The sequence below is a fragment of the Scyliorhinus canicula genome, chromosome 15, assembly GCF_902713615.1.
Source record: "Scyliorhinus canicula chromosome 15, sScyCan1.1, whole genome shotgun sequence".
NCBI classification, from domain to species: domain Eukaryota; kingdom Metazoa; phylum Chordata; class Chondrichthyes; order Carcharhiniformes; family Scyliorhinidae; genus Scyliorhinus; species Scyliorhinus canicula.
This window is the reverse complement of record NC_052160.1, coordinates 112,131,196-112,147,403: the sequence shown is the minus strand read 5'-3', so window position 1 is coordinate 112,147,403 and position 16,208 is coordinate 112,131,196. Positions and strand designations below refer to the sequence as shown.

The window sequence follows — 16,208 nt, the reverse complement described above, 5'->3', positions numbered from 1 at the left end:
TTTCTCGCCAGGAAATAGTTCCCAGGTTTTGCATTTTGGAGAGGAGAAACCAGAATCCTCAGTACCGGGTAGATCTAAGGAACCAGTGACTCGGTTCGATTGGTTAACTGGCAACCGGTGGGCTGGCCAGGGACAGTGTTCTGCCTGACAACAATCAGTGATTTGTTCCTGTATGATGCCTTCTGAGAGAACATAGCAGGTTTAGACCTTGGAAGTTAAAGGATTCTCTCTCCCCTGATTGTTGAAGTGAAAGAACTGCTCTACTGTTTTGAAAGCAGTGAGCCTGGCACATCCTTTACTATAAACCTGAAATGATATTCAGTCTGCCGAGAAAGTAGACAACGTTGCTAGAGAAAATCTTCTCAAGCCGAGAAGGAAGTACCAAAATGAAAGCCTGAATTTCAGAGATTGACTCTAAATCATCCCAGTGCATCAAAGATCCTTATCCTTTCATTTTTATTAATATTTCATTTTATCACCCGTTCCCCTTTGTGTTGTTTGTGTGTGTGTTACATTTTCTGTCCATTTAATTATAATACTCTGCATAATATAAGGTTAATTGTGTTTTAAAGTTATAAACCTGGTGACTGTAGTTTATTGGGCTCAACCGAGGACTTTGGGTATTTAAAATAAAATCTAATTTCATCTGTGATGCAACTCTGGGTGAAGTGGGGTTGGAATTGACCCGCACTAACCCAGGGTGTTATGACATTAATATCAATTGGAAGCAGACCACTGCATGCATGATTGCATCATGTACACCTATAACAAGAGTTCTCAGCTGGTGCAGTATTTCCATCACATTCATATTATCTGAACATAGCTATCAAGGAAATTTCAAACACGCCCCATACATACTTGCAATATTGAAAATGAAAGGTTGGAATCACACTTGGGAATTTTTTTTTAATTTGAACAAAACACTAAGCTACTTAAATGTAACAATTACTTTTTGATTCAAATTTTTGTTTTATCAAAAAAAAATCAAAGGCAACATATTTTAAGGATTCCTTACCTTTACACATATACAAATATATTTATATATATATATATATATATATGTTTATATGTATATATACACAAAGCAAAATTTTACAAAGTTGTTTTGAAACTATGTACATGGTGAGGCTCTTTTAAAATTATTGCCAGTTTTCCAAGCCACCATATTTCATGCACAATACTATTATTTAATAACTTAATTAAAATAAACACAAATAGATAAACCATGCTTCAAGCAAAGCAATTAGTACTCTACCATTATTTTCTTTTTTGAGAATACTTTGTCACCTCTTCCCCAAAATTTTTACACTCTTCAGCTCATTCTTTTAAATTATCTTTTGCTTATAGACTAAATGAAAATGGTAATTAGTAGTCATTTCTCCCTGAAAACATGAATGATAATTTATCCTGCATCATTAGTTAACAGCGACAGTAAACAATCAAAAAGTCAAATTTAGATAGCTTTCATTTCAAAAATATTTAACATTTTCTGAACTAACGTATGTATTAGGTGCAGCCAAAGAGGATCAAAAGAAAATGAAAATAACCTGGAATTCAGGAAAGCTATATTGGGACTTATTCAGAAGTGAATGTTTTTAAATTACACTGAATCGTTGTGCAGTATTGCCAACATAAATTAGTCAAAGTGTAGTATAACAGTACAACATAAACCACATTTTGGAATGTTGAGCTGTCCACAGACATGCATTCAAATAACAACTTTTAATCTGACTAAATATTGAATATTTGCACTCAATCCACACATTCATCTGGCAACACCGAACATCCTCAGTTAGATGGATCCGACACAGGTAATGACTGTTTGCTCTCCAGCTGGTAAAATGGTCATCCGCCAATAATGTGAATTTGCATAAACTGTATTTTAAGAGATTCAAACAATTACAATTAATACAAAGTTTATCACAAACAGCCTTATTCAGTAATATAAATGAAAAATATTGCAGCTGTTATAAATCTGAAATAAAAACAAAGTGCTGGAACTGCTCAGTAGGTCTGGCAGGATCTATGGAGAGATAAATAGAGTTTTCTTTTAATTTAGAGTACCCAATTCATTTTTTCCAATTAAGGGGCAATTTAGCATGGCCAATCCACCTAGCTTCCACATTTTTGGGTCGTGCGGGCGAAACCCACGCAAACACGGGGAGAATGTGCAAACTCCACACAGACAGTGACCCAGAGCCGGGATCAAACCTGGGACCTCGGCGCCATGAGGCTGCAGTGCTAACCCACTGTGCCACCGTGCTGCCCGTGAGATAAACAGAGTTAACGTCTCAAATTGACTTTGACTCTTCTTTGGGACTGTACTCAGGTGTTGGGTTGTGGGACATGCTGCCATATGGTCTAATTAAGGCTTAGATGCATTGGCGGAGGAATATATTTGAGAAAAAAAAGGAAATGTTGATTGGGTGTAACGAAGCAAAGAGAAGAGGAGGCTCATATGGAGTTTAAACCTGTTGAACCAGCTGGCCTACTTCTGTGCTGTAAATGCTATGCAGGTATGCAATCATTTTACTAGGTTACATAGGACATAACACAAGGCATCCTACTGTGGAGGTTTGAACCAAAGATTAACACTGTTGCTTCACAGCACCAGGGTCCCAGGTTCAATTCCCGGCTTGCGTTACTCTCTATGTAAAGTCTGCATGTTCTCCCGGTGTCTGCATGGGTTTCCTCCGAGTGCTCCGGTTTCCTCCCACCAGGCCTGAAAGACGTGCTGTTAGGTAATTTGGATATTCTGAATTCTCCCTGTGTACCGAAACAGGCAACAGAATGTGGCGACTAGGGGCCTTTCACAGTAACTTCATTGCAGTGTTAATGTAAGCCTACTTGTGACAATAAAGATTATTACATCTATCAGCAGCAAGAAGAAAAATGATTTAATGAAATAAATTATATTTACATGGCAAGTTTTCTGTTTGTATCTGTGTGTATAGTAGTGCCTACAGCCAAACATTATTCAACAATGAAGGATTAGAAATTGTGCTGGTACAACTCCAAATATTTCAAATACATCTCAAGGTGTACCTGTATGCCATCCTGGGATACTTGCCATTGTGCACGGTTTTTGCAGAGTGTAAACGACAAAAAAAAGTACTGCTATTTAAAATTAAACTGATTCTCCGTCAAAGAGAAAGCTATTTCACATCTCAATGCTTTCAAATCATGGCTTTGAAAACTTACTTTTTGGGGGTGAACAAAAATAAATATTTATCTGTCTTTAACGCACACAGGATTGTAACATTAAAGTATAGCTGAAAACAATTCTGATTAACAATTTTGTGTTTCTTTTTAGCTCCTATAAAAATAAATGGTAAGTATGAGAAAAGCAGAATCAGCTCACCAAAATTCATTCATCTATGTTATATTAATGGTTATTAATGTTTCATCTCAACAGTAAATGCTCAGGAGTACATCAGGAAAGCAGGCCGGGAGATAGTCATGAATTCAAAGTTTTTCAGTTATCTGGTCATTTCAACCGTATACCTCATTTCAGCTACTCACAATGTAGGATTCTGTAATCGCATTCCATTGCTCCTTGCTGATGTTTTGGTGGATTTCTGGTACTTTGTCTCACCTGAGGCAGCAACACCTATTAATGTCATTGGATACTTGCTGACTGGGTGCCAAAAGAGGGAAATCCCACTTTTGCCACATGTACCACATGCACATTTTGAATGTTGGATATGTGGCCACTTGTAAAGACCAGGTGCTTAGTATTTAGGGATCAGCATGGAGGGTTCAGAGGCAAAAATGGACTTGGAATTTTTGCAACTGCACTCCAAGTGTAGCTGTGCGCGGATACATTAGTGAAATGCAAAAATATTTAGGCAGAACAAAGTTTTGATATAGCCAATTCTCAACCATCTGTTTATCCAACTGTGCGAAGCCCTTGAGATCTGCCCCATCAGCACTCCATTCCCATACTGGTGCAAAATGTAGATCTGGATCAGTAAAGCACCACCAGGAAAGGCAGAAATCACTGTGTCACAGGTGCACCCTATCGAGTTCTGGGATGCACAGGTCCGGGAAAGCTGGGAGTCATCTCCCCTGGCATTATTTACAGCTAAAGAATCAAAAACAAACTAGAATAGAATTATTTAAAATTTAAAAGTTTGTAGGATTTGTTAAAGGGTGTCTTATAAACTGAATTTCTATTACCATTTTCTTCCTGTTACCTGCGAACTAGGTGAACTTAAGACCTGCTTAAGATAATTTGTCATCTGATACAGCATATGAACAATTAAAGAGCACAAAATGTAAATTTGATTACATACCAATATCTCCTTCTCTGAGCAGGACTAAAAAGGAGCCACACTGCTCTGCACATTTCTCAGAGGCATTAATATGAAGTTTCAGATTTCCTCCACCTACAAACAGCCAGCTGTGGCCAACCTGGAGCTGGTGAGACTAGAACGGAATAGAAGAGGGGCATTAAGATCAGATGGTATAACGTAACATCAATGCAAGCCATGTACATCTTTCTTAAGGGAATCACCTTTAGATGAGTTACTTTAATTCCCTAAAGCAGGCATTTCCGTTAAACAAACACCAAAACTCTAATCCTGCTTTGTTCAAGGGGTTAGTTGAAACTGGTCTTTTATGGTGGTCTTTCTCTGCTGAATTGTTAAAACTTGGAAGCCACAAAGAATTCAGTCCTGTTTGGCTTGTATCCCAACAAATCTACACACAACCTGTATGTAAGCCTTTAGTTCTAACTGGCCTGGAATGTCCTCGTACGGTGTAAATGGCAAGCAGGAATGTACACTGATCTTGCTGCAGGCAACTTATGCTACTTCCTGAGAATCTAGTAGCATACGCGACAACTTAAAAACCAGCATAAAACAGTCTAAGCAATCAGAACCGAGGAAAGATTGTACTTGCATGGCATTCATTGTTTTAAGTATGAAAACTAAATTGAAGGTTTGAAGCTATCAAATCACCCCTTATGTACATTTACAACCTCATTTGTTACAGAAAATGCAATCATGGAAGCGTTTCAATCTTTAATGAGACTTGTTCAGGTGTTGTAAAAATGTAATCCAAGATCAAGAAAAAAAAGTGTACATCTCAGAGGAAAAAAAATGCAAATGCCAGAATTATGAACTGAATTTAGAACTGGTATAAATGCAGTTAAATTCCTGGGCAGGGATTCTTCCCTACCCGGCGGGGCGGGGGGTCCCGGCGGGAACCACTCCGGCGTCAGGCCTCCCCAAATGTGCGGAATTCTCCGTACCTTTAGGGGCTAGGCCCGCGCCAGAGTGGTTCCCTCTCCGCCGACGGGTGCGAACGGCCTTTGGCGCGCCCCGCCAGCCGGGGCCGAAAGGCCTTCGCCGGCTCCGCGCATGCGCCGGAGCGTCAGCGGCTGCATGCGCAGGGAAGGGGGTCTCTTCCACCCCATGGCGGGGGCGGAAGAAAAACAATGCCCCCACGGCACAGGCCCGCCCGCCGATCGGTGGGCCCCGATCGCGGGCCAGGCCACCGTGGGGGCACCCCCCGGGGTCAGATCGTCCCGTGCCCTCCCCAGGACCCCGGAGCCCGCCCGCACCGCCAATCCTGCCGGTACCAGAGGTGGTTTAAACCACGCCGGCGGGAAAGGCCTGTCAGCGGTGGGACATTGGACCATCGCGGGCCGGAGAATCGCCGGGGGGTCCCGCCGACCGGCGTGGCGCAATACAAAGATCACCCTACTCAAGCCCACGTATCTATCCTAGCCCCGTAACCCAGCAACCCCCACTTAACCTTTGAGGGCGCTAAGGGCAATTTAGCGTGGCCAATCCACCTAACCGGCACATCTTTGGACTGTGGGAGGAAACCGGAGCACCCGGAGGAAACCCACACAGACACAGGGAGAACGTGCAGACTCCGCACAGGCAGTGACCCAGCCGGGAATCGAACCTGGGACCCTGGAGCTGTGAAGCGATTGTGCTAACCACTATGCTACCGTGTGCTAAGGGATGAGCAAAGGGCAAATACTGCTGGAAACTGAATATATAGTTTAAAATCTTGTTTTTCAATCTGTTTCCTTATCTTGGTGAAAGTAAAGCTATAAACACAAAGTGAAGGCTACTGAACGTACTATGGGAAAGTGGCCTTCGCAGGAATGTGTGAGCTCTGTCTCAATCTCCACACCCAACCCAGCCCCGTTTCATAATGCTGACGTGTAAAACTTTTATGAAACATCAGCTTCCACAGTGCTTTGTACCTCTATTTCAGTAGTTTTTAAATTGGCTGTGTTTGTTGTGCGTGCACAGTTCGTCTATCACGTCGACAGATTCAAAACATTTCCAAATGAAATCTGCAGATATTACAACAGGCAAGTGAGGAAATCACCTGCTGGTGTCCCCTCCTACCCAAGTGAGAGATTAATAGTGCTTGTCTCTGATACAATAACAGTAAAATCAGATTTCAAAGTTCTCTGGAACCAATACTTTGACTGTCTGTGTCATATGGCACTAAGTCGCTCTGTCTCTCACTGACCCCCCCTCTCTTTTTTCCGTCCCTTGTGCTGTATAACAAAGTGGGATGTTGCCACAGAAAGGCCCAGGCAATATTTATTTTTGTATTAAATAAACATATTTTCATTTAAAGGCCTTCTGGGCACAGAAGCAGTTGGATGCAGCAGTGTGACATGTGCATGCAGAGACAGCCATATGGTGTTGGCAGGAGACAGGTTTTAAATTACATTTCATTATGTAATGCTGATCAGTTTCACTAATTCCGTTACATTGCATTTACTGAAGCACAAACAAAAACAATTGGAATTTTTGTTTTGCTTTCATTAGCAAGAATGCCTCCAGTAATCAGCAATTTCTTTAAAATTAACTTAACTGCATCATCAACAAACCAATACTGCAAGCACCTTCCTTGCATACAAAATTCAAAGACCGAATTCTAAGTCTGGCTAGACAAATGGAATCACAGAATTGTTACAGCACAGAAGGAAACCAGTCAACCCATCCTCTCTTCACTGACTCACTGAATGAGTAACTCAGCTAGGGCCATTCCCCAGCCTTCTCCCCATAATCGTGCACATTCTTCCTTTCAGGTAAAAATATGATTCCCTTTTGAATGCATCTATTGGATCTGCCTCCACCACTCAGGCAGTGCATTCTGGCCCTATACCACCAATTGTGTGAAAAAGGTTCCTCTCAGGTCATCTTTGTTGCTTTTGTCAATTACTTTCAGTGCTAACCAGTGTGCCACCCACTTGTCAATTCCTTTACCATCTGTTCCCCCTCATTTGAGATCCCTTGAAGAGTGGGAACAACTTCCCCATATCTACTCTGTCTAGAACCCTCATGATTTTTTGAATACATTTGAATACCTCTATTAAATCTCCTCTTAGCCTTCTCCAAGAAAAACAGTCCTAACTTCACCAATATACTTTGTAACTGAAGTTCCTCATCCCTGTAAAACATTCTCGTGAATTTTGTCCTCATTCTCTCCAATGCCTTCACATCCTTTCTAAAGTACGGTGCCCAGCTGATATATTGCATCCAGTTCTAAGGCTGAAATAGTGCCTTATACAAGTTCAATGTAACCCCCCAGCCTTGCTCTTGTACTCTATTCTCCTATTAATAAACCTAATATACAGTATATTTATTAACTGCTCTCTCAACCTGTCTTGCACCTTCAATGACTTATGCACATATACACCCAAGTCCCTGATCCTGCAGCCCTTTATTTTACATTGATTTTGGAAGTAAATGGAGAACCAATCACTTCACATTTCTCTGCAGTGAACTTCATCTGGGTATTCCATCAACATGTCTTTGTTCTTTTGAAGTTCTACACTGTCCTCTTCACTTTACAATGCTTTCAAGTTTTGTTTATTCTGCAAATTTTGAAATTGCACATTTTGTTTTAGAGAATAGGATTTTATTTATTAATTTAAAAAAAAACTCTAGTCTGTGGTTAAGGAATTGGAAGAGGCTGAAATATAGAAATAGGAATACACTATTCAGTCCTTCGAGCCCATTCTGCCATTCAGTTAGATTACGGTGGATTTGTACCTCAATTCCATTTATCTAGTTTTCTCCATATCTTGATGCCCGTTACCTAACAATTATTCTCAATCTTGAGCATCGTAGAGCCAATATCACCCCGTGTGGAAAAGCTCTACCCAATTTCATTCCTAAATGGTTGAGCATTAAGTTTGAGATCTTGTCTCCTTGTTCTGTATTCCATTATCAGAGAGAAAACATTTTCAGTATCTAATCTCAAACACCTGGATCAATCACTTGTTGTCTTTCTCATCTCAGAGAAATGCAAGTCAAGTTTGTGCAACCTGTGCTCATAACTTAGCCCTTTCATGTCCCAGAATCATAACTGTTCCAAAGTCAATATATACTTCCAAAACTGAATGTAATACTTCAGATGGGGATCTGCTCAACACACTGTTCAACTGAGATATTGTTTTCTCTTCTGTACAGACTTCTGTACAGAAATATACTCTTCTATATATTTGGGTTGTAGGCTGACATTCCAATAGTCTTTCTGGGTGCATTTTGTCCCCCCCCATTGTTGCTATTTAGAAAATATATTAATTTAACATTTTGGGGTGAAAAGTGAATGATCCCACACTAAGCTCCATATACCAGTTTTTCTCTACCCAGAATCTGTGTATGTTCCTATGTAACTTCCTGCTCCCATCTATATAAATTACTGTGCTTCCTAACATGCTGTCCTCTTCAAACTTGGCTGTAGAACACTAATTGCTCGAAGCTTTGGTACTGATCACTAACCATATCCAACCAGAATGCATTCTCTGTATTCTGATATATTTCTAAAATGCTTCAGTTTTAACTTTGTTATCCCTTGAAATATTCTTTGTACTCTTTTTTTCATCTCTTAATATTTTATAGTTCTGCCAGTGTACTGAATTTCCACTTCATGCAAGCCTTTTCTGATATGGTCTCTTATCTCATCTGTTGGCTTATTGTGCAAGGGGCGCTTTTGTCATTTAGAGACATATACTAGTTTTGTATTGTACCAAATACTTGTTATTTTCCACCTTTGTTCGGAGGTTTACACATTGACAATTACTGCTGTCAATTTATTTATATTCCCTTTGAAGTCTATACAAATCCCATCGACTATGTACTGACCCGCTGAAGAGCACCCTACCTAGGCCCACACTATCCCCGTAACCACACCTAATCTGCATATCTTTGGGCATGAACGGACAATTTTTAGCATAGCAAATCCACTTAATTTGCAAATCTTTGGACTGTGGGAGAAAACCAGCGCACCCAGAGGGAGAATAAAATTCACACAATCACCCAAGGCCGGAATTGAACCCGGGTCCTTGGCGCCGTGAGGCAGCAGTGCCTATGAGGCCGAAGTTTACTTTACTTTTATTAAAAGCCTTGGTTTGTGACTCTCCCTTCACCCTTAATCTATTATGCTTGCTGTTCACAAGACTGACAAAAACATTAATTACTCACACAAAATCATTATTTCGTCTTAGTTGGAGAAGATGAGTAGGCAAAAATGATTTTTGCTCGAATATTATAAATCAAGAATGTTTCAAGTAACTGTTTTACAGGAATAGATAATTGAATTTTTTTCTTCATTTTATGCCACAATGATTCCTTACCAGGAGTTGGAATGGAGAACCACGACTAGGTGCTATTAAACATTTCTTCAGGGATACTTTATTCTCAAAAGGCAACATACTTGAATTGGGAAAAAGTGTTCGAAGAATATGCATCCCATTTATATGTTGCTTTCGCCTGATTATTTTGGAGAAAAGATTATATTTGGTTATTGCTCATATATATATAGGATTATATATCTAATTATTGTTTTATCTGTGCATAATAAAAAATGGTTCAAGTGCTTAGCAAAGAACAAAATTAGTAATAACCGTTTTCAATAATGACCAGTTAGAATTTAGAATTGCAGATGGCATTTAAAGCCAGAGAAAGATATTTTGCACCTCAAAATCATAGCCTCAAGCACTCATTATGTTTTCACTCATGTTTGAAAACCCATAATTTCACAACACTCAAATCTGATTCATACATCTCCCCCCTAGTGTGGTATCAGAGTTCACACTTTGCCCAGTGCTATGATTTGACATACAGGAAATAGGTATTCAACAAAATTAACACTTAAAAATTGAATTGCATGATTTCTGTATATATAGAACATAGAACACTACAGCGCAGTACGGGCCCTTCGGCCCTCGATGTTGCGCCGACCTGTGAAACCATCTGAAGCCTATCTGACCTGAAATATAATTTCCATGTTGGTGAAGTCAGCGATCTAATGCTAAAATTTAATGTCTCGATTAACATGACTTGGGAGCAACTATCCTTGCTAGTATCGTGATGAAGAATGGGGAATTTGCATGCCAATAAAATGCTACGTGGAATGGCCAGGTATTTCAGTGGCTTTCTATTCAACTAATTTCATAGCAAATATTTCTATTCACAGACGGTGTTTTATCTAGCTTCAGTGCCTACTCTTATACTATTTCAATTTTTCTACCTACTTTCCAAAGAAAAAATGACAATAACTGGATTCACTATATTTAATCTCACCAGTAAACAATTAGGTTTGATTCTTCTTCTGGAAACAGATAAGAGTTTTTATTGACTTCGTTTTCAGTGTCACCTTCAATCTCAGCATATACATCCATGGCTTCCTTGTATTCTGAATACAAGCGTTTCAAATCCTCATATGACAATGACACAGTAGATCCACTCTACAGGAAGAGAATGAAAAAAAATCAAAATTTGGTACCTGTAACACATTTACAAATATTATGCAGTTATTAATAGAATACACACACACAGCCAAGTGTAATCAACTGGAATAGGCAATGGCACAAGGGAATCCTAAACTTACTGTACAGTTTCATGTTCGTACAATTTATAACAGTTCGAGATTAAAATTATGGGCAACATAACATAAAACAGTGCAGTTCGCAAAGTATGTGCATACCCGATAATCATGTTCAATTAAGTTTACCAAGTTTTCTATTTAAACAAGCTGCTCAAATTTTTGATACCTGCATCGTCCGATATAAAGAATCATCGTTTTTATGGATACCTTAATAAATACATTTGATTCACCTTTTACTGGTCAATTTTCTCTTTTTTTGGCCAACATTAACTCATTAACTAATAGTGCTAAGGTTGCAATGTACCTTTTATTTTAAGCTATCAAAAGGCTATTTGACCACAAAGATCATGACAGCTGTGCCCAATCTAGTCCTTGTCCACTATAGACTGTGCACTTCTAGGAACCAAGATAGTAATCAAAAACAGAATCCTCACGGATATTCCCCTACCTAACCTATTGTGGAAAATTTTAAACTTTGCACGAGGAGAAAGTGATGTGGTGATGAAACTAGGTGTGCAATGTGAGTAGGATAGAGAATGGGTAACCTAGGCCCACACTGTGATCATTGTAAGTATGAGGTGATATGGTTTGCACTGCCAGATTGCATTTGTTTTTGTATTGTTTTGAGGAGGACTCTATTAGTGGCTTTTCCAGGTAGCTTAGCAGGTATATACAGGGAATTTCAGAGTCATTTCCAGGTTTCAGTAACTGTGACACTAGTTAGCCTGAGCTGCTATATATTTTCCAATAACCATTTTACAGTAAAACTATTTTTACAGAAATTTGAGCATCACAAAATGACTGCAGTTTTCCCTGAAACAGCTTTTTCTATATTTCAGTAAATATTTCTTCAGAAACAAATCTAGCAAGAACACCAATTTTTTAAAAATCCAACAGATAATAAAGATGGTGTACAACTGAAACCAAAATAAAAAGATTAACGTTCCAGCTTAACATAACTCCTCACCTTTATTACAACTGGTTGCACGATTCGATGATTATACTTGGAAATATGTTTCATGTCGCTCACTGTTCCAACAGTGGTTAAGGCAGCACATTCAGTGCAGTTGGGTATTAGCCGCTCACACCCAGAACATTCCCACTCATGAAAAGCTGCAAGAAATAACTTTAATTGTAACAAAACAATGTATGTCATGCTTGTTAAATATGTAGGACCAAGATGTGACTGCACACAAAATAATTGCACTTCACCATCCATCTATATTGTTGATTATCAATCTTCAGCAAAATTTGATGCTTGTTTTATCCTTGTTTTTCCACTCAAGAATCTCAGTGCCTTGGGTATACTTCCTTTCACTGTTCCTTTTCCCTTCATTGAGCAAAATAATTTGTTCATTCTGTTAATCTGTCCTCCTGTAATCATTTGCATTTTTCCTTCTCATTCTCCCTAATTCCTCTTGCAATTATGCCCATATCATTTATTATAAGGAAACCAGAGTCGCCAGTCCAGATCCTTAGAGCACCAGCTGTAAGCTACATCTAGCCAAGCTGAAAACTATCCATTTTCCACCATTCTGTTGTCTCCCAGAATACCAACTATCCTTGCGGCTACATTCTCTTTATCATGACCCATTTTTCTAACAAATTGCTTAAGGTGGCACCTTACCTTCACTTTGCAAAAATAATCAATTTCTATAATATTTCTATAATATCCATTCTGCCTTTATTGAATTACTATGATTGTCAAAAAGATTTCATTTCATGAGTCAAGTATGACCCAACAACACAAATGCATGACAAAAGGAACCCATAAAAATGTTTGACAAATACATGCTTTTCCAAATTTTCAAGATGAACCAACTTAGAATTACCTGACTTATTACTTTCCCCTTTCTTGAATAGACATGTGAACAAGCCATCTTCCAGTTCATCAAGAACAACTCCCATTCCTTTTTTTTTGTGGGGGGGTAATAATTATAGTTGGTGTCTATGATATCACATCCCCATTCTCCTTCAGTGTTTCTGGGATGCATGGCATTTGGACTTAAAGACAGCTTTTCTCTTTTTAGTCTTACCAAATATCATGTGAGGTTGAACACTTATCAACTCTCTTCCAAATCTCCATAACACTATAATATTTGTACTTTTGACTGCCTCTGTAGAAGCGGATACAAAATATTTAAACAACAATGTCATCCCTTTGTCCCCAAAACAAGACAGCCTTCCCTCATCAATACTCATGGCTGAATGGTGGTGCAGTGGCAACATCACGGGGCTAGTGTCCCAGAGACTGTGGTTAATGCCCTGGAAACATGGATTAAAATTCTACCATTGCAATTAGTGGAAATTAAATTCAATTAGTAAAAAAAAAATCAATTATTTAATAAAAAATAAGATTAGAAGCTAGTCTCAGTAATGGTGGGTCAGCACGGTGGCACCGTTGTTAGCATTGCTGCCTCACGGCGCCGAGGTCCCAGGTTCGATCCCGGCTCTGGGTCACTGTCCGTGTGGAGTTTGCATATTCTCCCCGCGTTTGCGTGGGTTTCGTCCCCACAACCCAAAGATGTGCAAGATAGGTGGATTGGCCATGCTAAATTGCCCCTTAATTGGAAAAAATGAATTGGATACTCTGAATATATTTTTTTTAAAGTAGTAATGGTGCAGTGAGACTTTTAACCATTGTAAGGAACAACCTGGTTCACTAAAGTCCTTTAGGGAAGGAAACCCCGTCACCTGTACCAGATTCATAGCAATGTGATTTGACTCTGAACTGCCCTCTGAAATAGCCTAGCAAGCCACTTAGCTGTATCAAACTGCTACAGGCAAGTCAAAAAGCAATACAATCAGATGGACCACCTGCCGTTGACTTAGGCACCAAAAATGATAATGACACGCCCTTACTAACATTTTGCACCTAAATTGGGAGAGCTGTCCCATAGATAAGTCAAGCAACAGCCTTGCATAGCCATAGTCAGCAAATCATATCTTACAATCAATGTCCCAGACACCACAATTACTATACACAGTAGAGGCCGTGGCACAGTGGTATGCAGTCAGGAGGAAGTTCTCCTGCGGAAGCTGAATCTTGATCTTGGACTCCAGGAAGTCTCATGGCAACAGGTCAAATATCTGCAAGGAAACCTATTTGTTGCTATGTAGTGTCCTCCTTCAGCTAAAGCATCAGTAGTTCTCCGTATAGTATTGAAAATCACTCAGAAGAAGCACTGAAGGTGGCAAAGTGATGATGGAACCAACAAGAGGGAAAATCCTATTAGATCTGCTCTTCTCTAATCTACATATCCCAGGTGCATCTGCCCGTGACAATATAGAGAGGAATGATCACCACAGTCATAGTGAATACAAAGTCCTGTCTTCACTAGCATTCTTTACTGGACATATCCTCCATGGTGTTATGTCCATGTGTGTAACAAACAAGACCTGAACTACATTCCAGCTTGGGCTGAAAAGTGGCAAGCAACAGTTGCACCACACCAGTGTTAGGCAACAACCATTTTGAACAAGGGAAAATTTAATCATTTCCCATGACATTATCATCGCTAAATCCCGGGCGAGGGGGGGGAAAGAGAGCACAATTCAGCAGAATATCCACTTACCTGGTTAGTTGCACCTCTAACAACACCAGAAACTTGACAACACACAGGACAATGCAGTCCACTTAATTGGCACCCAATCCACCAACTTAAAAGTTTACTACCGCCATCAACGCACAGTGGCAGCTGGGTGTGCTGCTACATACAAGGTGCACTGCAGCAACTCTGCTCTTCTCAAACCAGTAACCTCTGCTACCTAGGACATATGCACCAGATGCATGGGAACGCGTCCCTCTCTATGCTCTTCTCAAACCAGTAACCCCTGCCACCTAGAAGGACATGTGCGCCAGATGCATGGGAACGCGTCCCTCTCCAAGTTACACAGCATCCTAACGTGGAACTATGCATCTCCACTTTATCAAAATCCTGGAACTCCCTTTCAAATAGTACTCGGTGTACCCATACAAGATGAACTTCAGCAGCTCAAAAGGCCAGCTTCACAAGGACAATTAGAGACGGCAACAAAAGTTAGCATGTCCAGCGATTTCCACATTCCACAGAAGAATAAAAAGTACTAACCATTATTTACTGATTTTACTTATAGTTACGTATAAAAGCTTGTGCCTTTCCATGTATGTTGGTCATTTGTTTTATTCAATAGTCGCTCTACTTCCTTTCTATAACTTTTAGAATTTACAGAGTTATGTCTACTTTCAACATCTATGTTTACTCCATTCTCTTTATTTATCCTTATGCCTTTGATGCACCCCTTTTACAAATAGTTAGAATGTGTTTGAATTGTACTTGAATATCCCTCACCACTAATATTTTGATCAGTTGAGAGTGTGGTTCTGCATGAGAAATAATGAATGCATCAAAGAGAAAGAATGTGCATGGTAAATAAAGGCAAGAGACATACGGAGGGTTTGCAAGTTTGTGTAAATATACTGTAAATAAATCAGAGTGAGAAGTAAATAAAGCAACTATTAACATTTTTTCTGCCCCATGGCAAATCAATCAACATTCAAAAATAAAATTGAGATTGTTTAAAATGTGCTGCAGTGCACTGCAGTAGGATTTTTTGGAATACAATTGTTAAATATTAGCAATGAAAACAGGCAACACCCTTTCACTTGCCACATGTGTGGCAATAAAAAAACCTTCCTGTGGGACATCATTTTTGCTAGTACAGCGAGAACTGGCTCCATTTTAAATTCTTGTTTGCTGACACAATCCTTGACCAATATTTCTGTACAGCCAGATAAGTATTCTGCTAAAAAAGATCAAATGTCATTTTGATATATACTTTGGTTCTATAGAGGATAATATAGGAGAAAACTGTAAAATATACTAGGATGCAGAAAGGAAATAAAGAAAAATTATGAAAGAAAACTGGTGGGCAAAAATCCCTTTTAAAATTTAAGACAAAATGTAGTAATCTTTTTGATTGTTCTCTTTTGGAAAGGTCGAGAATTTTCATCTTGGGAAGGAGGTGGCAGTGAGAAAGGAGACAGAGAATTGAGTCTGGGCACATCACTTGGTTACAATAGTGGGGGTGCAATAAATAGAATGAGGGTCAGTTCAGCAAGCAATCAACCTACAAGATGATTGTATCAGTGGGGAACAAAGGATCTTATCTCAGCTGGGAGTGGGGCCTCAAAATACAAAATCAGAATACCAATGGCATTACTATGGTCTTGCATGGCAGACCATCACCATCTTGGGGTTAGTCCACTAAAAGAGCAGTAATGGGATTTCAATTCACAGTATGTGAAAAATATGACCGTGAAAATAAACACTGTATTGGGCGTGAGGAGGTCATGG

General features: G+C 39.4%; 1 protein-coding gene across 2 annotated transcripts in view; it reads right to left on the bottom strand.

Moving 5' to 3' along the window:
- Positions 1 to 1,139: 1,139 nt before the first annotated feature.
- Positions 1,140 to 16,208, bottom strand: part of c15h6orf89 (chromosome 15 C6orf89 homolog) — a 33,151-nt gene continuing 18,082 nt past the window's right edge. Inside the window, exons 3-7 of one of the 2 annotated variants that reach the window (XM_038819912.1) lie at positions 11,840 to 11,985; positions 10,569 to 10,732; positions 9,620 to 9,755; positions 4,296 to 4,428; positions 1,140 to 1,875 (exon numbers count right to left, since the gene is read on the bottom strand). In XM_038819912.1, coding sequence (XP_038675840.1) covers positions 1,793 to 1,875; positions 4,296 to 4,428; positions 9,620 to 9,755; positions 10,569 to 10,732; positions 11,840 to 11,985 — 662 coding nt within the window. In that variant the 3' untranslated portion in view covers positions 1,140 to 1,792. Of the gene's footprint in view, positions 1,876 to 2,770; positions 4,085 to 4,295; positions 4,429 to 9,619; positions 9,756 to 10,568; positions 10,733 to 11,839; positions 11,986 to 16,208 lie in introns of those variants that run through there. The other variant, XM_038819911.1, reaches the window with a different exon arrangement.